The sequence below is a fragment of the Apis florea genome, unplaced genomic scaffold, assembly GCF_048593485.1.
Source record: "Apis florea isolate Af1SG1 unplaced genomic scaffold, ASM4859348v1 contig_2492_pilon, whole genome shotgun sequence".
Classification (NCBI taxonomy): Eukaryota; Metazoa; Arthropoda; class Insecta; order Hymenoptera; family Apidae; genus Apis; species Apis florea.
In genome coordinates, this window is record NW_028256593.1 from 3,023,488 (window position 1) to 3,048,580 (window position 25,093).

Genomic DNA, 25,093 nt, shown 5'->3' on the forward strand with positions numbered 1-25,093 from the left:
ACCGATTCGTGTGTTTTACGCTGTATTGCAAAATCAATTGCTGTGTTATCTACGCATAAACGTGCAGACGATAGATCGAACTTAACCTCAAAGTCGAACATAGGATTATACTTAGGGGTGTATAATTCTTTTTATTTTATTCAAAACTAACGTGCTGAAAGATATCTTAGATTATACAATATCTGATGTGTTTTTTATTGTATATAAATTATTTTTGAGTGCATTTTTTGAAGCTCGACTATAATGATGTTAATAATTTTAAAAAAATCTTGACAATGTTTATCTAACAGTGACTGTGATAAAAAGAATTGGTTCACTTGTTGCTATGTTGTTCATTAATCCCAGAATGCAAAGTGAGAAGAAAATAGATCCGAAAGAAATGATATAATTAGTATGGTAGGCATACGTAAGTAATATCGTCTGTGATGCGTCGACGTGTATTCTCATCGTATCCAATCATCGTGTATAATCGTTTTATTTGCTCGTTATTGCGTCATGAATTTATTCGAAAGAAAATGCATTTACTTATAATCTTTGCATTGCGCATCATTGATTCTTTCATGTTCTTGTGAAAATATTAATTAAATGATCTAACAATTGCGTAATGTTATTGATAACGCGTAAAAATATATAAATATTTTCTTTCCTGAAATCTTAACTATAAATATTTGCATATATAAATATCTATTAGATGTTATACAAAATATTATAAATTATATATTATTAATTACATATGTTATAATTACATATATTATAGTTATAATTACATATATTTATTAAATTATATATAAATATTTATTTTAATAATGATAATTATAGAAATTATTTATAATTGTGCTTTACTATGCATTATTATACTATTCATCTGTTACTTACTGTGCATCTTTTTTTCAATGTTTTCAGGTTAAATGTTACCAAAATGTATATGATTTAAAACATGTTAGTGAGACAGCCTTGAAATGTTTCGTAGTTTACCAGATAGGGTGGCAGGGCTATATTATGCCCATGGCCTGTTTTGTTCATCTCATCCTGTTGCAGTCATTTCATTGGCAGTTTCAATTATATTACTATGCTGGTTAGTATTTCTTTTTTTAAATTTTATATTCATTCATAATTCAGTGAGTAAATAGCAATTAAAGGCAAATAACATTATTCTGATTGTTATTATTTTTTCTTCTAGCTATCCTTTGGTTAATTTACCAATGCCTGGCAATACGCCACGAACTATAATCAATCATACCATTGTACCTGAAAACAATACAGAAAATTCTGTGTTTTATGTACAACAAGTGATATTAAGAGTTGGAGTTGTACCATGGACAGAAGAGTTAACATTGATGGATGCTTTTAGAGGTCCACTGTATGAAGTTTTTAATCTTTTAGAGATTATACAGAATTATCAGCATCCAAAAACGTAAGTTATTTGTATATCATAGAATCTTGATTTAAATTATATATTTATCTTTATTACTATATTTTTAGATTAAAAACACTTGACCAAGTATGTTTGCATATTGAAGCAGTTAAAAAAAGGAATGGAAAAAAGTCAGAAGTTTTGCCAGAATATAACTGTCTTGTTCTTTCCCCTGCAAATTTATGGCAACGAAGTATCGAACTTTATGCACAAGATACAAATCTTATAAATACTATATATTCTTATCAGGTATGAACAAGATTTTTTCAGAACAATTTAGAGAAATTTTATATATATAGTTTTAAATATAATAAATTGTTAAAAAAATAATCTATTACAATTATATATTATAGAATCTACAAAAAGGTAAAATTAGTTTAGCAGAGATAATGTTTGGCATGAATCTTAAAGAAACAGGAATAAAAAGATATCCAATGCGAATTAGACAAAGAATTTTACAATATGCAGTAACTATTTACTTAAAAAACTATGATCCTGAGTAAGTAATTAATTGATAATAATTGATAAAAAAATTATTTATTTATTATATTTATTGATTATATGATTAATTCAATTTCTAGATTTATAAAAGGATTACAATATAGATTAAGAAATTATTATCATCTTCATCAAATGGAAAGTGAAAATACTACAAATATTTCAACAGATGAAACATTACATATTTTTTATCCTGGTGAATTTAATTACAGTGATTTTTTTCCATTGATGATGACATTTTTTGCTTTGTTTTTTTATATTTATTTCTCTGTGCGAAAAATAGAATTAGTGAAATCAAAAATTGGAATAGCATTCGGTGCAACTATAACAGTGATAGGTTCACTATCTATGACTGTGGGTGTATGCTTTTTTTTTGGTTTAACTTTAAGTCTGAGTGGAAAAGAAGTGTTTCCCTATTTAGTGATTATCGTAGGATTAGAAAATGTATTGGTATTAACCAAAAGTGTAGTGAGTACTCCAGCACATTTGGATGTAAAAATACGTGTTGCTCAAGCTTTGTCCAAAGAAGGTTGGTCTATCACCAAAAATCTACTTACAGAAGTAACAATCTTAACAATTGGATTGTTCACTTTTGTGCCAGCCATACAAGAATTTTGTATATTTGCTATTGTGGGATTGGTCAATGATTTTTTTCTTCAAATGGTTTTTTTTTCCACAATTCTTGCTATTGATATCAAACGAACTGAACTTTCTAGCGAAACATCTAAATTTCACTTTCCGAATATACCAACCACGCGTAAACAGCAATTTACGACAACAATAACAAATAGAAAACCGAATATTTTTCGATCAAAATCTCATCCAAGATTAAATGGTTTGTCTAATGGTCCAACAACTGTCATAGCTCCAAATACACAGAACACTCATACATTAGCCAAAATTCCAAAGCGGTTACGCCTAGTACATTTCTGGGCAAGAACTCGAATATTTCAGCGTGCATTTATGGTATGGATGGTTGTTTGGATCAGTATGATTGTTTACAATTCTGGCATTGTTGAACATGTTATACACTTAAGTGAAACATTAAAATCAGAATCAGATATTGAAGGATACACAGTAGAAAGATCTCAGTCCTTAAATAACTATATTGAATTAAATAGTATAAAACCAGTATCAATGCCTTCAACAATAATTACTTCAGATCACTTAAATAAACAGGTAATTTAAAAATCATCTATTTATTATTTTATTTAAGTCCTAATTGTGTGGAATTTTCAGAACATAAATTTTAATTACCACATTTTGTTATACATTAGGATGACCTAACAAATAATATTACTGATGAATTAAATAAATTAAAACCAATGGAGTTTCCACCTTGGAATCGTTTATCTCTGTATCACTGGTCTTCAATTCTTTCAATGTATAATATCTCTGCCGCCGGAGGACGTATAATTATATTACCTGCTGTAAAATTATCTCATGCTGTCAGTACACAATTAGTGAAACAAATCAGTAATCCAAATGATGTACAACATTTTCAATGGCAGAGTTTTGCAACTGCTGCTCTTGATCCGTTAGACTTCTTAGGTATATAATTACAACATAGAAAAATTATTAATTAAAATTAATCATTTAATCAGTCAATTACAAATTCATTACAGATGTGGAATTACCAACTAGATCTGAAAGTCGAGGTTTTAATGCGGATACTCCTTTTATTCCTTCTAGTCCAATGGAAATATTCTTAGCAACAGTGTTGTGTCTCATTAGCATCATTGTTGTTGCTTATACAATGGTTGTTCTTTATAGATGTGTTTGTTCAAGAAACTATGCTGAATGGCGAGCTAGTTGGTATCAACCAGAGAAAGCTCCTGATTCAACAACGCAATTAGTTCTAGAAGCATTGCCTATAGTTCTTGAAGGCCATATTCAAGAAGTAGAATGCATTGCTACAGATGGCAATACTATAGCCAGCACATGTTTAGCTGGCCATATTAGAGTATGGGATGCGACGTCAGGCGAACAATTAGTGCATGTAGATAGAAAACAGTTCTTTAGTAGTCCCTACAAGAATTTGAGTCACAAAACGCCAGATGTAGATGAGTTAATGTCAGATTACGAAAGTGGTTCACCACCCTCAAGAGGGGAAATAGAAAATACTAATTCATTTGGATTGTATTCGGCAGCGTCGACTATTCATTATAGAAAATCTTCTCCTGGATTATATAATATGCATAAAGGACAGAATTATATTAGCAAAAGAAACTCAATGGGAAACACATTGGACTATGATTATCAAATTAATGAATTTAATTTGGAAAGAAAGAAAAGCGCACGTAAAAATTTAGACAATGTCTACGATCTTCCAGATTTAAAATCAGCAATAAATATTAAATTTTCATCCATGAAACAGTCTCCAGTACAACAAAATTGTGAACAAGGATTCGATTTTGGTAATCAATATAAACATCTTTTTGAAGAACACAATAAGTCTATGGATGAACTGCGAAATTCAGAAAGTTTAGAACATTTATGTAATACTAATGGAAAATTAAATTCATCTGGTTTAATAGATAATATATCTATGTTAAATACAGATAAAAATATGCAAATTGCACATATAGTATCTTCCATTTGGTGCATGGACTATCAAGAAAATCTTATAGTCGTAGGATGCGCAAATGGAAGTCTAGAATTTTGGGAAGGTACTACGGGTAAATTTAAGGTAAATATAAAAAAAATTAATATCAATATAAATATTAATATTTTAAAAAAATTTAAATATTTCAGTGTCTATTTGATGATGGATCAGGACTTGGAATATCTGCTGTGAAATTCGTAGGTAGTAGAGTAGTAGCAGCTAAATTAAATGGCTGTATTGACTTCCTACAACTAGAAAGATATAGCGAAGGTCAACAAATTCATTGGGGGTTCACTTCTTATAGAAGAAGTAAATTTATTTTCAACAATTTCGCATATACTATTATTTAGATATAAATTTTTATGTTATTTTCTTTTTCTTTAGCGCATGTTAGAACAGGAAGTGCTGGTTCACCCATGGATATAAATAACATTATGCAATCTGAAGAAGATCTTCGTTGTATGAAAATTGGTTCTCATAAAGCACATCAGCAGGCAATAACTGTACTCGATAGTGAAGGTGGTCGCGTTTTAACTGGTAGTCAAGATCATACTCTAAAAGTATATAGGTATGGATTTTATAAAAATTTTATTTTTTATAAAAATTTCACTAAATACATTTCTTTTATATTTTAAATTAAATTTTTAAATTAAATTTTATATTTTATTTTAAAATATATATTATAAAATTTAATTTTATATTTTATATAAAATTAATATTTTTATATTTTAATAAATTATAAAATTTAATTTTATATTTTAAATTAAATTAAATTTCAGATTGGAGGATCAGTTACCATTATATACTCTTCATGGTCATTGTGGTCCTATATCTTGTTTATTCATCGATAGAATGAGTCCTATGACTTCTGGTAGTGGATCTCAAGATGGTCTTTTATGTGTCTGGGATCTTTTAACTGGTATTTATTTTATATATTAAATAAAATATATTATAATTTTTTACAAGAAATTTATATTTTTTATTTTTTTTTATAGGAACATGTATGTATAGTATACAAGCTCATGATGGTGCTGTGGCAGCTATGGCATGTTCTGTATCATATGTAATAAGCATTGGTACCGATGAGAGATTGTGTGTATGGGAGCGATTTCAGGGACATTTGCTACATACTCTTCCAGCACATAGATTTGCTTATAGTTTGCAGTTAGTCATGTTGACACATCATCTACTTATAACCAGTAATCAGGTATATATCTATATTTTTTTGTTTTTTTTTATATTTGTTTTTCCTGATACTTAATAATAACTTTTGTTCTATAGATATTACTCAACTTTTTTAAAAATACAAAAAATACAAAAAAAAATACTTCTGATTTTAATAATTTCAGGGATCACTAGTAGTTTGGGACGTCCGAACTGGGGAGCCAGTGCGTGAAGTAAGGTTGGGTCATAAAGATAGTTGTATTTTTATAAAGCAAATGTTAGTGTTAAGGGATAGTGTAGTATGTGATTTTGGTCGACAACTGCGAATAGTCAGGTTCCCATTGGTTTCCGATAAATTAGATTAAGATCTAATTTATATGCACCATTGTATATAGCTATTTCGTTTCGTATTTAATTTTAATATTTGAAAAAAATCCTACCATTTATGGGGATATAGATTTTTACATGATGTACATTTTATATTTAAAAACTATCATACACGCACTTTTAATATGAATTTTTTTATATTACTGACATCATAGCCTTATATAATAAGTATTCTACTCTATCATGACAATTTAAGAGATACACAAATATATTTATCTCTTGTCACAATCTATATCTGTAGATGAAGTATTATAGAAAATTTTAATCAATTTTCGGAATTATTTGTATACATTTAAATTTGAAATACTATAAAATGAAAAATATATAGTTAAAGGCAATGATACAAAAATAAAGTTAAAATAAATCATATTTTTAGATAATTGAACTAGAAAAGCTTTTGATATCCGTTAATTGTCAAAAAAAAAAAAAAAATGGCTGTGCTATATTTCAAAATATCTGTTTTGTTTCACAGCGTGATTTAGAAGCATTTTTAAATAAACGATGATTGTTATCTTTTTTTCTATTTGATTTTTTAAAACAGATTCGATATACGAAGAAGTTGCATTTGTTAAATTGTTAAACACAGATATGAGCTGGATATCACTTCTGTGTTAGAAAAACAAATATATAATGTTAGTTAATTATGAAATCATTTATCATATAAACAATATGTGTATTGATTCATCAAAAGATTTAAAGATTTCAAATTCAGAATTCTTATTAATATTAAACAAAGAATTTATATTGAGTATCGAATGTTTAATATATAGAGAGATCTATTTTCGTTTTTATGCAATTTTATTACACGCACCACGGTCTAAGAGTGCCTTTATTCCTTTTATATTTAGTCCAACTATAATCCAAATAAAAGAATATTGTAAAGGACTGTGCAAATCACAAATAAAATAATTATGAACAAAGCTTCTTTATATAACAAGAAAGATTTTCAAATTTACAATTACATAAAATTGCAAATGTATATTAAATATTAATTCATTTAAAACAATATAAATAATATAATAATTTAATTTCATCAGCTAAAAGTTCCTTATAACTATTGAGTTTAGAACTTTTCAAATAAAACTTTTAATTAAAAGTTTAATATCCTATGTATCAAAACATATAATCCTGTTTAATTTATTAATCTATTTTTTTAAAGAGAATCAATTATTCTCAAACGAACTAAATGGGTCCTACTTTACATATAAATATATAATGTAATATAATGTAACCATAAAAAATTTAATTATCTTTCTATTTCATGATTCAATATAATTAAAAAAAATAATATATTTGTACATTTGTGACATATTTAGAATGCACTTATGTAATGATACAGGATGTGCATATCGAGCCAACATCGTATTTTTCTTTTAAATGAATAATAAATATTCGTCTGAAAGAAAATTGTGTATAAAAGCGTTCCAATTGAATCTACGTGTGAAGCTATATAATATAAATTATTGTTGAAGAAAGTGTTTAATGTTGCAGAAAGAATTCTTAACAATTAGCTGGTATACATTTAAAAAAAAAATTTCACAAATTCGATTATACAATATTAAGCTTGAAAGTATAATATCCTCTTATGTGCTAATGATTATGTTTCTAGCATAATATGCTATAATACAAAATAATATTTAAACTTCCATTTATGTAGCGATTATTCTTAATAATAAAAAATATAAGATTTTTAAGAAATAAAAATAATACTTGTCATAGAACTTTAATTAAGCATCTTTGAAATTTTTGCATAAATATGTATATCCAGTTGATTGTCATGAAATTCTTTACTTAATTTTGAAGTTTGGCATGTGTGTTATGAAATGAATGATAAAAATAGTAATCTATATATCTTTAGACTGAATTGTATAATGATTCATATTGACATGTAAAAGTATCTTTTATTTTCTGATATATTTAAGATAATTAACATTTGATCATTGATCTATAAAATAGAGATATATTTTTCTTAACCAAAGTTCTAAATCATATCAGATCATAATATGTTCATATTCAATATATTAACTGAAAGATATTAAATAAATAAGACAAAATGATTAAAAAAGAAGAAAAATGCTTCTAACAACGCAACAGTTGGCTAATATTTATTTAGGATTTTACATGACTTTTATATTTATTTAATTTAATATGTGCAGATATGTCTTATAATAGATATACTGTTCTTAATAAATTCTCACATTTATTAGATTTCGATCTATTTTCATCTTTCACTGTTATAATATCTCAGAATAAATTCAATGTATGATTGATAAATCTTTCTATTCACAAAATAAATAAAATTAATACAGCTTATTAAAAGATATTTTTCTAAGAGATAGAAGTAAAAGTATTTTTCCTAAAATATATATATTATTATATAAATATATATATATTACATATATTATTATATTTAAAAAAATAATGATATTATATTAATAAGTTTATTTTAAAAAAGTAATATTTTAATAAATATAATAATATAATGGGAAATTATTATAGTGCTAATAGTAATCTGCATATGGTGGAACTTTCCTTTAGATAAGGATTGTATTGATCTGACATATAAATAATAAGTGATTAATTCCATGCATAATATCAGATGCATATTAATCAATTTTTTGTACTGAATGATATGATATAAACGTTCAGTAATATATAATCTTCTGACATGTATATATTTAATATTATACATAGTGCCATATTTTCTAATTAATATTTTTGAAATTAGAGCATATAAGTATAAGATTAAAATAAAATTAAATTATAAATAATAAACTGGTTTTATTGGTATTAGTAGAAGATATCAAGATATTTTCATACATATTCAAAAAAAAATAATATGTGTATATCTAGCAAACATTAATATCAAAGATATACTTTTTTTTAGAATACTATATTTTTATCTTACAACTTCATTTCATTTTTTATTTTATAATAATCTTAAAATATTGAGGTCATGCACAAATTAATTGCAATTGATAAACATACCATCACTCAAAAGTAATTGATCATCTCAAGACAGACAAGTGTACATAAGTAGCTTTTAAGAAGATGACTGATAAGAAGATTCAATTTTATCTGAATACAGTTGAATTTAATTATAATATTGTCAAATTTTTTTTTTATTTTTTACATTATAAATTCTATATTATTTAGTTACTTGTAAAATTAATTGACAGATAAAAATAAAAGTGAAAAATTTTCCATATTTTCATATGACAATAAAAAACAGGTGTTAAGAACAATATATTGTTGCTACAACAAATAATATTGGTAATAATAACTTAATGAATTGATTTTTTTTAATTAATTAGTTATTATTCATTTAATGCAATCTAATTATAATTACAGAGTATTCAATTAAATCTGACTATTAAATGATAAGCAGATCATTCATATTTCATGTTAATTGATAATTCAATTAAATATAATTTTTGAAGTAATTTTTGAAATAATTACTTGATATAATGATATTTGATAAATATTTAATGTAAAAGAATGTAACATATTTCCAACAACTTTAATGAACTTCAAGACCACAAAAAAGAATTTAAAAAATAATTTCTAATATTTTATAAAATTTTGAAATATTTATAATAGACAAATATTCAATGTTATTACAGAACATTCTATTTGATTCAATTAAATTCTAAAAATTAGAAAAAATTCTTCCTTTAATAAATTTTCAAAAATAAATTTATAATATCCTGCATACATCCAATTTGAGCAACTTGATAGTAATAACTACCTGTTACCTGTTATTGCAACAGAATCAATTCTATCCAATTCTCCATTCAAGTATGTTCATTCTCACCATTAACACTTTTTTTCATCATCGTTATTTAGCTGCCAGATCATGTTGATCAATTTGCAAAGAAGATTAACATCGGTTCTTGCCCCGTCTATAACTAAACAAAGACTAATAGTAAAGTTAGATGTGAAGAATATTCGCAGAGAGGGGCAAGCCACGTGTATTCGTTTATGAAAGCTATTGTGTAAACGCGCATTTAGTGGAGGAGGAATCATATATACACATGAGTTGCTCACTTTCGTTGGTCATTTAGTGTGACTGACAACAGTCTAGCGAAGGATTAGGCTGTTGTCATCTCGACTTCCAAACGGAAGTCATCGTGCTTGGTTCACCTAGTCTTTCCTTATTTACTTGAACTTAGTCAAAGATCAAATGATCAGTTCCAGCGCAGGAAATTAATAAAATGAAGTACAAGATAGGATAGTTAAATTTAGTGTTTTCATATTACTTATATTTCTGTATTGTTTGACATAATCGGCATTTTTGAACACAGTTTTGCAATTGGAACTGATTGGAGAAGAGGAAAGTATCACGAATAATGTTTATAACTGCAGTTTTTTCAATACAAAAATTATGGATGAAAATCGGTGGGTGAGTGATTTGTGAACCACTCGTTAAATTTTGAAGTTATCAAATGCACAAGTAGCGGCTAAATTTTTGATTAATTTGAGTTCTCCATGGTAAATTAATGAATTTTAGAGATAAAGAAAGTGGATTCGTGAAGGTGAACTAGATAAGAGAAAGTAAAGAGAATTGATACTGCTTTATACATATACTGTGGCTGTGATAAAAATAAAGTGAAAGGTTTGATGGATAAAAATATTTGGAAAAGAAAATATATGAAAAGGAAATTTGAAGAAAAGATTACGGAAAAATGTGAAAGATTTAAAGAAAAGAAAAAAAATAATATAATTATTTAGTAATTTTATTAAAAAACTAGTCATTTAATTTCAATATCATCTTTTTTTTTTTATTTTAAGAAGAAGAAGACGTTGAAAACGTTAAAAACATATTCATCGGTATTATTATTTCAATTTTCTTTGTTTCTGTTTTAAGTATAAAAAATTTTATATGGAAAAATATAAATATTTGTAGAAAACGTGTCAAATAAGGAATGCGAAAATAATTTCCATAACAAATCGAAAACAGTGTGTAACCAACAACATATCGATCAAAAATGACAGAGTCAAAAAACAACGATAACATCAGGTATGTAATTATTAAAAATTTTTTATTAAATTGTTTATTTTTTTATAATGTAAAGAAAATAATTGTTATATAAAAAAATCATTACAAACGAATAACTATTTTATTTGTTTATTTTTTCTTTTTTTTTTCTAAAAATTTTTTATTAGTTTATAATAATTAAAGAATTAGTGATTATTAATTTTTATTAAATTATTGACTGTTATAACTGTTTTGAAACTGTTATCAATTGTAATACTTAAATCAAAAATATAAGTGGATAAGTATACAATTATTTTTATATTTAATACATAGTTGGGCATAATATAATACATAATAATAGTTTTTTAAATGTATTCATTATTGATAAAAAATATAAAGAAAAGTTTCCATGTTAGAATTCAAGGACGAATAATTACAATATTCTAATTTTAAATACATTTTAAAACAAATTTTTTTCTTATATTATTAAACAAAATACTTATTATTATACTATTCTTAATATTATTACTTAAATATTATTAAATATTAGTACTGAATATTTTTTAAATATTTTTAATTTTCTTCTTTATGATATTTTAAAATTATCAAAATTTTAAGTGATAAAAATTTTAATAATTTTACAATTAATTTTTCATTAATTATTCAATGTTAATTTAATCTCTTCGAAACTATTAAACTTATTTATATCTTAGATAACTTCTTTATAACTTTTATAAACTTTTATAACATTTCTAACATGAATGACATGAATCTTATTGAAATTTTTTGTCTTTATTTTATTATATATATCCATATATAATAGTCTTATATATCCATTTTTAAAAGAAAAATTTGTCTCGAAAGGATTAAGTAATGAATTTTTCATTGTTTACTTCCAAAGAATTAGCAAAGTTTGTGTAAATAAAGTTTTTAATCGCTAAATACTGCCTCATAATTAATATCATTCTTATCTTAAACTATCGTAATTATTCATCTTTTTACTGCAAATAGTACACTAATGCTATTCGAAATGAAAACAATACATAAAATATTAAATTGAACATAAAATTTTTTTTAAATTGTAAATGCTAAAATATATGACAAATGATTTATTAATTCTTTCTCGATTGAGATTATAACTTCGCTTCTTGTTTTTTTCTTCTTTGAATTGATTGCTTTAGCGAGACGAATTATAATAATTAGAATGATAAAATTTTCATCGTAGAAAAAAGTCTATCTTTTACTACTTTATTATTTTTATTTCTCAGACCACCAACAATAGTTTGTTGCATGTTATGTAATGCGATATTGTTTCATATTTATAGCCACGGTGATTTTTTATTCTTACTATTAATTATCTGGAAATTATTCCGTATCGATAAAACTAAAATTAAATTGTTGAACAAGAATGAAACGTCGATATAAATATTTTAATATTCAATATTTTAAAAATTGAAAATATTGAAAATTTTGTCATACATTTAAATATTCTTATCATTTAATAATTCTTAAGAAATTTAAATAAATATTCAAGATGCAAACAATTAAAAATTTCAGAAATTCAAAATGTGTATGTACGAAAATTTAAAAAAATTCAAATTCCCAGAAGCAAGAAACACTTAGATATTTTAAATCTTTACGTTTAAACGAATCTAATTTTCGAAAATAAAATTGAATAATTCATAAAGGTGAAATTCGGAGAATAATTGGAAATGTTAATAACAAATCACACTTTCACAAAAATACGCAGAGATCGATGTATAATAATGCGATATCGATTTCTTTCAGTGAATGTTATGCTGTTTGGGCTTTGCGCAATTCTTTTCATGTCATTATATGACATATTAGCTTATGGTTGTAGCAAATTCAATAACGATGTTTCTTACAGTTCTTTTGTTATTCATTCCTCTGCCTAATTATATTTAATCAAGATATTTGACAAATAGTCAATGTATCGAGAACGTTAAATTAATAAAATTGGTTCAATTTATTTTTTACATCCAACTAAAACCTAATTAATTTTTACAAAGAAATAGTTATATATGTACATTAATTGATTTTAATCATTATAGTCTCTTATATCATTTAATTTGAATAAGAAGGTTGCAGTTTAAAAGAAATCTCTTTTATTATAAAAAGTATTGTTATTATTTATTTTTTATATATAATAATATCTACAAATTTTCTTATTTCTTTTAGACACACTTATTTCTTTCATTTATAGGATATTATTATTTAATAATATTCATAATTGTATTTTATAGAAAAAAATATTCGAAAGCTGTTTAATTGAACAAATCGTTAATCAATTATGAATCAATATGAAATCTTGATCTGGAAATTTAACGTGAAGAAAAAGAAATTATATCAGATATATTCAAGAAATTATAATTAATTGTATTACGTGTAAGAAATTTTATATTCTTTGTTAAGTTTATTTTTTTGTCATGTGAATGACTAACAAATTTCAAATTTCTTTATTCGAAATCTTCGTTATACGTTTCATACGTCAAAACCGGGAAAACCAATTATTTAATATTTCAATTTAAATATTCTATTAACAAAGAAGCAGAAAAAATTTTCTCAGAAGATCATCATATTTTTTTTTTATTATACTGTCAACAATATAATATGATTATATCATTAATCGTCACCTCAATAGAACACAACTCATCTACTTTAAATTTAATTTATTCATCAATGATTTCTTGCAAATTCAAATTCAAAAAATTTTACAAATTAAAACTAAATTTTCCTGGATTTCGCACGTTTCAAAACTTTCTAATTCGAATTTAAAAATCAAGTTTTGGTCTATTTTTTTTTTTTTTTTTTTTTTTTTTTTTTTTTTTTATATATACTTTTAACTCTGAGAACAAGATATTTTTGCAGGCCGAGAAAAAAATCTAGACTTGAAAGGATAAATTTAGCATGAAAAAAACATGTCGTAAAAAAACGAGGAATTCGTAGAATTCAAAAGTGCGTCGAATTAAATTTCAAATCGATTATTTCAGCAATAAATTATTGCGTGAAATATTGTTTCATAAAAAACGAAACAAAAAATATGCAATTTCTGCTAGTTCGTCCTTGGTCGCGTAATTATATGATTATTTCCTTAACGTTATTGAGGATAAAACATATGGATAAGAATGAAATTATAAATTCTAGACACGACTTAATCAACATGGTAAAAAGTAACAATCCTACTTTGGGTAGACGTGAGTAGCCAAAGAGAAAGAAAGAAAATTTTCACTTTCTGTTCTAAATTTTCATTATTCGATCGATGCAATAATTTGAAAAAAATCTTTGAGGCACGTGGACAAAATCAACAACAAGATTTTGCGTAATTACCGTGTAGATTGAATGGAATATCTTTTTATGAAGGATTATTATAAGCTTGTCAATAAATAAATCTGTCATAAATTGCTATAGTATACAGTCATAAATACGAATGATAAGAGACAACGATCATTCGTTTCAACAATATTTATTTTCTTTTTAACTAACTATCTATAAAGGAAAGTTGGATCTCAAAGAAAAAAATATAATTTTAATTCAAATATTTTTATTTCCTTTTTACTTTTTAAGAGATTAATTTGAGTAGAGTGTATTACGAATTATTTTCACGTGTCTTTTTCTTCTTTTCTAGTTTCTTCACATTTATTTAACAAATTTTATACTTTGGATGCAAATAATTTTTAAAACTTCTTTTTATCTTTCATTCTTTCCCCCCCCCCTCCCCCCCTGTAATTGTTTCTTTAATTCTCTCCATTAATTTATTCAAAACCATGAATCTTTCATGGAATTCGGCCCATTAAAGATTTTTCTTGATGATGACGCATTTATAATTGAAACTAGCCACCATGAAGGTTATATACAACATGATGTCATTTAAGAATACCGATTATAAGTTTCAAAAGATCAAACGAGATAATCGAAAATTGTATTTCGATAAAATCATAAATCTAAAACTATTCTTAACGATGGTCAAGTAGTTGTGATGATAATTGATCATCTATAAAAGTCGGGAGAAGGAAAGAAAAATCACGGAAATCACATTAATTTTTAATATTTTTCAAAGATAATTATTAATCCCTTAATACTTCTTAGATTAGATACTTAGATACTTTCCAATAGATAAAATAAGAATTGAAAAAATATAAAAATATTGGAAAGATTAAAGAAGATATAAAAGGAAAATATGTGAAATACGTTTTCATTTTTTTTTTTTTTTTCTTATAAAATATTTTCATCTGTACAAATAAACTATAACTTTTAAAAATGAAATTGCAATACGGATATAAGAAAATAAACAAACGGATAATGCTTCTTTTATTATCTCTTTTTCTCGGTACTAAAATATTCTTCAATCGGTATCTTTATTATGATTTATCGTATTATTATATTTGCCTGGTATTATTTATTCAAGTATTATTATCTTTATGGAATATTGCATTTCCTTTTTTGCGAAAAAAAGAAGGAACGTATCGCCATATTGATGATAGTACGATTACTATTGGAACGTAAAAAAAAAAAATGGCGATATTGATTAATTGATTAATTGCTTTAAATTTTATTGATCGAGATTTATTTTTGCTAAATACGATTAATCGAATTTCCATCTCGATAAATCAATGTTATGGATGATTTGCAAGATCGGAATGTGATTTGAAACATGATTTGTTGAATTGTTTGAGAAACAAACTAATCGTTACATATAAGATATTATTTATTATTTCTCGTCGTCTGAGATGAATGATGACTTGAAATAACTAAAAATAACTAATAGGAAGATAAAAATCCACGCATCAACAAATAAAATAAATTTTTTTCGAACTTTACATAAAGACTAAAGTAGATGTAAAAAAAAAAAACATAGAAAAAAAATAAAGACATGATTAATTTGTTTTTTAAATTTTTTTTTTCGATGAGTTGTCATTCAACATGATCGACAAAATCGTTCGATTTAACACGCCGTGTTGGAAAAAATACTTTTTTCGAAAGAATGCGAAGAAAGGGAGTGAAAGTTAGTGGAATAAAAAAAAAAAAAAAAAAATTTAAATTTCACGATATTTTATGATTTTTTCAAAATTCTAGAACACAGCAATCAATTCTTACACATACCGAAACATGCCGTGATGCATGCACTCGAGCGATGGATTTAAGTCAACAGGTCACACGAAGCATATGGAACACAGTTGCTATCCCTCTAAAAGTGGCTCAAATGCGGCGAATTTCCACCAAGAACAAGAATATGTGATGTCATATTACACTAATTGTCACTGCACGTTAGGCAAAGATACGTCACGTGTTCCATCAAAATTCCATCAAAATCCAATCAAGCGTCACATCATCTCTTCTCATATTTCCTCTAGAAAAGATTAAGTGACGTCACATTATTCTCATTGGTACGTCGACAAAGGTATGTTGTACGTTACTTATTTGGGCAAGTGTATGATCACGCACGTGTATCTGCTTAATTTCCACTAGAAAAGAATACTTGGCATTATATTATCCTGACGGCGATTGATACATTAGACAGAGACGCGTCATACGATATGTACTTGATTTGGCTATTTGATCACGTGACATCACATTATCCTTACTATCATTGATACATTAGACAGAGGCACGTTGTCATGTGACGCGTTGCTTGGTTTTGACGTACGTGTATCTGCTTAATTTCCATTAGAAAAGAATACGTGACGTCACATTATCCTCACTGTCATTGATACGTTAGACGAAAGCGCGGTGCTTGGTTTGGACGGGTGTCACGTGACGTCACATTATCCTCATTGTCATTGGTACATTAGGCAGAGGCATGTCATATGACACGTTGCTTGGTTTTGGCGGATGTCTGATCACGTGACTTGTATGTAACAGCGGCAGTGGGGATAATGTCACGTATTATCCTCCTGTCGAAACTCGTCGCAATTGAGCCACTTTTAGTGATAGAAAGGATAGCATGTTACGCCAGTCCGGCAACTATGTACCGAAACGTGTTATATCGCTTCTAGCTTTGCATGGCTGGATCCATCGCTTGATTGCACCTATGTATCCCAATTTTCCTGTTACGAGAATGTTGAATAATCGATATGAAATCAGAAAAAAGTTTGTTTCTTTAGAAAAATATGTGAACGTGTATTTGAACGTGTATATCGATCGATTTTAATCGATAAAATTCAGAAATTTAAATTAAACTTGTCGCGTATATACGCACACTATACGCCATCGATCGTGGATATACACGGCAAGGGCAACGACTCAACAGTCGAGGATAGACAATTGGAGAGAGAGAACGATAGCATTCATGTAACGCTTATGCTAATTGTATTAATATTATATCATCAAACATCTTATTATCGAAAATTATAATAATCATTGCGATATATATATATATATATATATATATATATATATATAGTGATAAATTTTTAACCATTTAATTATTTTTTTCTTTTTATTTATTTTTATATATTTTCGTGTAAGAAATAAATCATGATCGATCTTTGAAAAATTTTAAACAAATACAAAAACGATTTAATTTTGAATTGAATAAAATTGAATATTAGATTTTAAATTCACACTTTTTTTTTAACTTCTGTTTCAATTTAAATCAAACTGCTTATAACTTAATGAAGAATGTCATCGAACGAAATTTTTCGTATCAAATTTTATGTTCGTTTGTTTAATATCAATCTATCTATCGATGATCACAAATATTCTATCGATACAGAGTGCTAAAGCATATATATATATATATATATATATATATATATATGTATTTGAAGAGTCTATTCTAGAAACGAAAACAAATGCAAAAGTTTGTATATAAAAATACTATTTATCAAGTTATAAACAATCGAAGTTTACATTAAATAAAGCAACATGAAAATAGTGATGACGATGTGATAGAGAACGCTACTTCGATTCAAACCTTCCAAAGGTGTTGGGCAAATATATTAACACTCTGTATACATCAATTACCAAATTATTAAACAATGATATAAATATATCAAAATAGATGTAACGAAAGTCGATAAATTTAAACTTTTCTCTAAATAAATTTTCTATATCTATATAACACAATCTTTCTTCAGAAATTTTTTTTGTATGGAAAAATTTTTTCCCCACGAAATTGATGAATGGAACGAACGCAGATGTAAAACGACATGTAAGTTGTACACGCCAAATCGTTTCATTCGAATTGCAAATCGAATTCCAAAGCCAATTTCCCTTTAAAATTACGCAAAACTACGGTAAAACGTGCAATCCTTATGTAACTCGGAACCTTTCACGCTGAAGAAAATCTATGTCAATGACGCCAAGTCTAACAACGTGTAAAAAAAATTGTTGGAATTGAAAGAAAGCGAGGAACGAGCGTGAATCTTTTTCTCGCAATTTCTTCTTTTCCTTTAAAAAAATCGTAACACCTTTTCCGCGTCGAGAGATGAATAAAAACGATGATTCGTGGTGTGATAAAAAAGAAAAAATGTTTAAATTTAAAAAAAAATTTTGGAGATACAACTCGATGAGAAAGAAAATAAAAGTGTTTATTAATTATTTGTCAATAAAACAAACAGATAATAATCATATCTTGCGAATTTTAATCGGACAGAGATTCGTCTCGATTTGCAACCTTGATAGTCTGTTAAGCATAAGCGCATTGGAATTGGATGGAGGACACGTTTTAAATTACGAGTTTTAAATTACAGTACGATAAAGCATAATTGGATAATCGTCAACCTGAGTGCCGTTAACTCGATTCTAAATTAAAAAAAATTTTGGAATTTTGCTCGAGAGTTATCTCTCGATCGAATTAATAAGATATAGATTATAGATTAGATTCGTTCACTTGTTAACTCTCTCAGTTACATTGCACGAATCATGTTTTGGTCAATTGATAAATTCGATCGAGATCTCTCGTGTAAGTACAATTTTTAATCAATTGATTTAAGAGGCGATCTAAGTATAATATTGATATTACTTAACGCGTTCAATCTGATAGATCTAACAATCGAATGCTTTCTTTTTTATACATTTTGATATTTTTTTTAAAGTCTGAATAGGATATACGAACGGATATATGTATAAAGAGTTTGCAAAAATGTAGAGAAACATCGATGAAACTGAGTTTATCTACGACGCTCTGCTCACAATGCACTCTGCCAATGTCTCTAATTTTCAAGGCTCTTCTCGAGCAAATAGAGAGCAAATAGAGAGAAGATCCGCCATGGTCTATTGATATTGGCATGTAGGATTTTTCCTTGGATTTTTCCCAATTTTATTGTCTGGTTCGGCACGTTACAGATATTTGAAAATTCTTTTTTACTCTTTGCAAAAAAACTTGTAACGCCGATAGAATAAAAAATTATGTTCGTGTCATTCGCATTGAATTGCAAAAAGATCTGATATTTTTGTAAAATATGCTAATACAGCTACATTAAAATGAACAATTATTAATTAATTATTAAAAGTCATTAATTAAAAATATATTAATATACTAATATTAAAAATCACTGATACGATGAAAAAGGTTGAATTGTATAAAAATAAGAAATAAGAAACAAATTATTTTTATTATCTTCAATTTTATTCGATTATTTGATTTACACAGAAACGAAACTAAAGAATTCGAATCACTTAATTGCACACTTGCTCGAAAAAACGATTAAAAAATTACAATTTTAAATGAAACGATAATTTGAACGATTCGAATTGTAAGAAAAATTAGAACTTCGCTTACAAGATTCTGCTAGGAAAAAGTGCAAGCAAGAATAATTTCTAACTGTATCAAATATTGGAAATTTTTCAGAAAATACGATTCTTAAAAAGATATTCTTCGATCTCGAGAGAAATGAATTGAATCAATTAATTTGATCTCTCTGAATATATATATATATATAAGATATAAATTCGACGTTTATTTTTGTAACGTCCACCATTTTGGTTCACGTTCCAGGAACGATGGAAAGATGTCGCAGGCTGATTTAAACGGCACCTCTGAGAATTATCCAATATCGAAACTTCGCCAAGCATTTCCACAATTCTGCGCAGTCAGCGCGAAAAATCTATTGATGATCACATTTGGATCCACTTTGGGATTTTCCACCATCCTTATCCCCGAGTTGCAGAAGGACAACGCCGAGATTCCAGTTTCCATGGAGGAATTAACATGGATCAGTGAGCATCTCGTTTACCTTGCTTCTTACGAAACAAAGCAAAATTATCGAACGTGAATACTACTTTGTTTCCCCGAACGATATTTCATTCAAACAATAGAGTTCTTATTCAAATTGTAAACAATTTTCTTTTTTTTTTTTAACAAAATTATCTATATATTTACATATTATCTACGTATATTATGTAATTTTTATTCCATACGCGATAAAGGCAAAATAATTTAAGAGTCGTTGATATTATTCTGTTCTATATAGTTAAATCATGTGTAGGCAATAAAATTATAAACGAGGATACGCAAATAATAAAATTAACTTGATTCTGTTCAGAAGAATTTTCCTTTTAACAATAATTGCAATTTTACGGTAGTAAAGATATAAACGAGGACAAGAACTAGCAACTTAAGGAGAATTTTTCTTTTTAAGCAATTTTAATACGGAATGTAATAAATTAAAGGGAGAAAATAGACTTAATTTTTAAAATAAAATGTTCAGTTCTAATGAAATTTCATATTCTAATAAACCTCCTATCAAAAAAATTGTAAACATAAATTTTAATCGTTGCAAAAATTATGTTTGTTCTACGAATTTTCAATAAATAAAGAGAGAATCTAAATCGTTTAAACGATACATTTTCTTTTTACCAATATAGGTAGTCTGAACTTGTTCCTGGTCCCAATTGGTTGCTTTGTCAGCGGGCCAGTATCGCAATTCATAGGACGAAAAAGGAGCATGATGCTTACCACACTCCCATTCGTGGCAGCCTGGGTTATTTATTATTACGCCACAACAGCTGGAATGTTATTCATAGCATTGGCCATGACGGGACTAACAGGAGGCCTCCTTGAAGCACCTGTGATGACCTACGTGGCGGAAGTGACGCAGCCCCATTTACGTGGCATGTTATCCGCCACCTCCACCATGTCCATTATTTTAGGCATTTTCACTCAGATGTTGGGTGGCAAGTTGGGTAACTGGAGGACTGTGACACTTGTCAATTTGATCTATCCGCTTATATGCTTCCTTGCTCTCTGCGCCGTGCCCGAAAGTCCTTATTGGCTTGCTGGTAAATTTTCTTATTTAATGCTCTTTCACCATTGCATCATTCTTATTAAGTTATTATCAATTAAGAGACGTAATGTGTGCACACAATTTGACGAATAAGTGTATTAAATTTGCAAATGATATTAAATAATGATTCATTGTGCGTTGTAACTATATCTTTTTTTTTTTTTTAAGATCAATCTTTGGTACAAACAAACGTAAAGTTAATCAACGAAAATAAATTTTCTTATTTTTCATTATGCATTTAAAATATTATTAACATATAGTTATATTGATGTAGTTATATTGATATAGTTATATTTTTGAGAATGAATAAAAACAAACGATAAACAGATCGTTATTTGGACTCCTTTTAATCGAAAAATCTTTTTATGTATAAATATTTTTTTAAATACCTTATCAAAAAATTATGCGATAACTAAAGTTCATTTTAAATAATTTGACTTATTATATATCCAGAATGTAAGCAAGCATGATGAAGATAGGAGTAAATAGCAATCATAAATTTTCTATTTAAGAAAGTTTTCACAATTTTCTCAATTCTAACTTATTGTCACTCTTGTTATAATCTTATTATAACCAAATATTTAAAAAAATAAGTCTATCTATATCTCAAAATTCAAGTATCGGATGAACTGCAATTGAGATATTAAAAAAAAAGCATCTTTTCAGCAAAAGGGAGGCGGAAGGAGGCAGAACAGGCTCTCTGCTGGCTTCGAGGTTGGGTCAGTCCAGCTCAAGTGAAATCAGAGTTGCAAATTATTTGCGAGGACGTGAACAAACCTGCAGCATCTCAGGAGAAAATATGGAAATCCTACAGCAAGAAAACCTTCTATACGCCCTTCCTTTTGGTGACCAGCGCCTTCTTCATAGGCAATTTTGGTGGCACCAATACCCTTCAAACTTACGCTGTGATGATTTTCATGAAGCTGCACACGCCAATCGAAAAATATACGACTGCTGTATTCCTCGGTCTAGCTGAATTAATAGGCACGATGATTTGCGTGTTTGTTATTCATTTTTCTGGTAAACGATTATTGTCTTTTCTGTCCGTCGGTGGAACCGGCCTTTGTTTTTGTTTAGCGGCAATTTATGGATATTTGGACAATAGTCGCATCATTAACTCTGAAAATCTCACATGGTTTCCCACTACGCTGCTGATCGGTGCTGCTTTCTTATCTCATGCAGGGATCAGGTTACTCCCTTGGGTTCTGGCTGGAGAGGTTTTTCCTGTGAACGTGAGTTTGTTAAATTCAAATCTAAATTTAATTGTTATCCAAAATAATCAAAATTGTAGATGCTGTTAAATTTCTAATTTTAATAGAATTTTTTAATAATCAAATTCTAAGCTTAAAATAATTAAATGAAAAATGAAAACGATTTGATTTGAAAGTATCAATTCTCTGTCGAAGAGAAAATAAAGTTTTAGTTTTATGTTAAATAAAATATCTGGATATAAGGATTAAATTTAATCAAAAAGCAAAAATATATAATTAGATTGTGAATGTTTATGCAAAATCAAATTATATAAATATTTCATACTTTAAATATTTTGTCTTTTTGCATATCATATATATTCTCTAAAAAAAATTTATAAAAATATAAGAAAACATGCATAGAAATAAGAATGGCAAAGTATCAAAACTATATTTCACATCAAATCAATGTCTTTTCACGAAAATTTCTAATTTTCCTTTTCCTTGCATTTTCGAGATGAGATTATTGTTTGTATGCAAAAAGAGAGAAAAAGGAATTATGGCCAGCTGATTATTATTGTGTAGACGATACTTACAATTTTTTTTTTTCTGTAAATTCAAATTTTTGTACAAATATATGAATCCGTAGTTTATATTCCTCGTAAAATTTCGGAGAATATAATTAATTAGAAGTATTAAACAAATTAAATTGACTAGTTACAAATTTTGTATTCTCGCGAATTTTATGAGACATAGATATTTTTGATAAAATTAAAATTATTTTTATTGATTCAAACAATAAATATAATTATATTTAATTTTTTTCATAATAATATATTCTACACATGTACATATGTATAAATTCTTTGCAATATATCCAGGCGGAATTTCAATTATTAATTAAAAATATTCAATTCAGTTTCGTTGAAATAAAGATCTTGATACAAAGATTGCAATTAAAACAATAGCGTCGCATTTTTTAAAGCTAATTTTTTATTTTATTCCAGGTACGAAGCAGCGCGACAGGAATTTCCGGTTCTATAGGCTACATCTTCAACTCTGTCTCAAATAAAATATTCCTCTACATGGTTAATGGAATGTCTTTACCTGGGACGTTTTTCTTCTACGCTTTGATCAATTTCGTCGGTGGTATTCTACTCTATTTTATATTGCCAGAAACGGAAGGAAGATCTCTGAAAGAAATCGAAGAACATTATGCCGGTATCCAAAGTTTGAAAACTAGGCCCAAGAAGGAAAAATTGGCATTCAAGGAAAAATGGGCTGCTGCAAACTCAGCTGTAATATATGACGATATTGAAAGCAAACTTTAAATTTTGAAAGAAGAATAGAGATTGTCAAGTCTCTATTTTTAAACGAATTCAAAAGTTTTATTCCTACCACCGATAGATATGTGTAACGTTTCTATCGGAAGTTCCTTGTTTAGTATAAGTAAATTTAGTTTTAGTTTCATGAACTCTATGAGATCTAAAATATATAAAAATAGCTTGTAAGAGCTTGAAGATACGTTAAATGCACACGTTTTATCCGCATAAAAGACAGTGAATTGTGTAATGTTCATAAATATTTTTGATTTTGATATAAATCATTTGACAAGAATGTGTTCACATAATTAACTTTAAACGGGACACATAATAAAATACAATTTATTTTAAGAATATTTTTAAATAAGACTTATCATTTATTATAAGATAAAGATTTTTATAGAAAAGAAAACATGAAACAAAGAATTAAACAATTTTATGATCTTTTATTCAATAAATTAAAAAATTTAATTGCCGAAATTAGTCGAGAAAAGAATCTTAACCTCATGATTTTTACTCATATTGGACTTTTTCAATCGAAAATTTTTCTTTCGCAGATATTTATTAATATTTGGTTTAAAGAACTGATCGACCACATCCAAAAAATTTTTGTGCTGCAAGATGTTGACGATATTGACGATTTTCCTTGGGATTTTTGGCACTTTTAGATTTCGCGTTTTTAGTCTACGTATATCCTTGTTTTTTAATATTCTCGAAGTACCATTTATGTTCTGATATTTTCTCAAGCTGAAGTGGGATATTTTTAAGGAAATATAATTTAAAAATTTGTCATGCAATGAAATAATGCAAATGAATTTTACGTCGAGATTTGCTTGAGCTTCGCTTCCTCGATATGTTGTCCGGATTGCGATCGTTTTACTACGTGTTTCTCGCAGCTTACTTCGGGCTCTAATACAACTTTTTCTTTTATGTAATTATCACTTGAATTAGGATTCTGAGACATATTTAAATCGTCAATTTTGCAACAGAAACAATATTCATTATAATATATCTTGAAATTTGTAAATAAATTAATATGAAATGCAAACCGTATTATATTTCATAACAAACAAAATTTCGGTTGCTATGCCATCAATTTCTCAAGAATATTTAAAACAATAATTTAATTAAAATCGAAATAACAACGACAAAAAAGTAAAGAAAGAGTTGTCAAAGAATTTTTCATGATACGCATAACATTATCGAGGTTATCCGTATAGTATTACGAAATGGCAATAGATGGCAGTGTTGTATCGCATGTTGTCAAATAATGGATTCCCCACCAATC

The 25,093-nt window shown here is 27.0% G+C and overlaps 3 protein-coding genes across 8 annotated transcripts; 2 read left to right on the forward strand and 1 right to left on the reverse strand.

Annotated features, from left to right (window-relative positions):
• The first annotated feature begins 53 nt into the window (after positions 1–53).
• On the forward strand, positions 54–7,164 carry SCAP (SREBP cleavage activating protein). 2 transcript variants are annotated; one of them, XM_031916862.2, is made up of 13 exons: positions 54–406; positions 904–1,075; positions 1,181–1,414; positions 1,483–1,663; positions 1,768–1,913; positions 1,996–3,091; positions 3,190–3,463; positions 3,538–4,601; positions 4,667–4,826; positions 4,902–5,085; positions 5,297–5,436; positions 5,513–5,724; positions 5,867–7,164. In XM_031916862.2, exons 2-13 carry the CDS (start codon positions 960–962, stop codon positions 6,044–6,046), a joined length of 3,987 nt encoding a protein of 1,328 aa, XP_031772722.2. In that variant the 5' UTR covers positions 54–406; positions 904–959; the 3' UTR covers positions 6,047–7,164. The 2 variants fall into 2 exon arrangements, with proteins under 2 accessions (XP_031772722.2, XP_086762314.1); XM_086906188.1 differs by having other exon boundaries at positions 284–396.
• Positions 7,165–10,112: 2,948 nt separating this feature from the next.
• LOC100867608 (facilitated trehalose transporter Tret1) lies at positions 10,113–24,285 on the forward strand. Of its 4 annotated transcripts, none has more exons than XM_086906190.1 (7): positions 10,113–10,470; positions 10,579–10,898; positions 10,975–11,088; positions 20,006–20,226; positions 20,875–21,288; positions 21,960–22,525; positions 23,491–24,285. In XM_086906190.1, exons 3-7 carry the CDS (start codon positions 11,057–11,059, stop codon positions 23,812–23,814), a joined length of 1,557 nt encoding a protein of 518 aa, XP_086762316.1. In that variant the 5' UTR covers positions 10,113–10,470; positions 10,579–10,898; positions 10,975–11,056; the 3' UTR covers positions 23,815–24,285. The 4 variants fall into 4 exon arrangements, with proteins under 4 accessions (XP_086762316.1, XP_086762317.1, XP_086762315.1 ...); XM_086906191.1 differs by having other exon boundaries at positions 10,123–10,466; XM_086906189.1 differs by having other exon boundaries at positions 10,123–10,470; positions 10,579–11,088.
• On the reverse strand, positions 21,625–25,023 carry LOC147657936 (uncharacterized). 2 transcript variants are annotated; one of them, XR_015291606.1, is made up of 6 exons: positions 24,855–25,023; positions 24,627–24,760; positions 24,309–24,552; positions 23,591–23,676; positions 22,196–22,517; positions 21,625–22,101 (listed from the first exon to the last, which is right to left on the reverse strand). XR_015291606.1 is itself a non-coding variant. In XM_086906194.1 (4 exons), exons 1-4 carry the CDS (start codon positions 24,867–24,869, stop codon positions 23,638–23,640), a joined length of 432 nt encoding a protein of 143 aa, XP_086762320.1. In that variant the 5' UTR covers positions 24,870–25,023; the 3' UTR covers positions 23,243–23,637. The 2 variants fall into 2 exon arrangements, 1 of the variants encoding a protein (XP_086762320.1); XM_086906194.1 differs by lacking the exons at positions 21,625–22,101; positions 22,196–22,517 and having other exon boundaries at positions 23,243–23,676.
• Between the last annotated feature and the right edge of the window lie 70 nt (positions 25,024–25,093).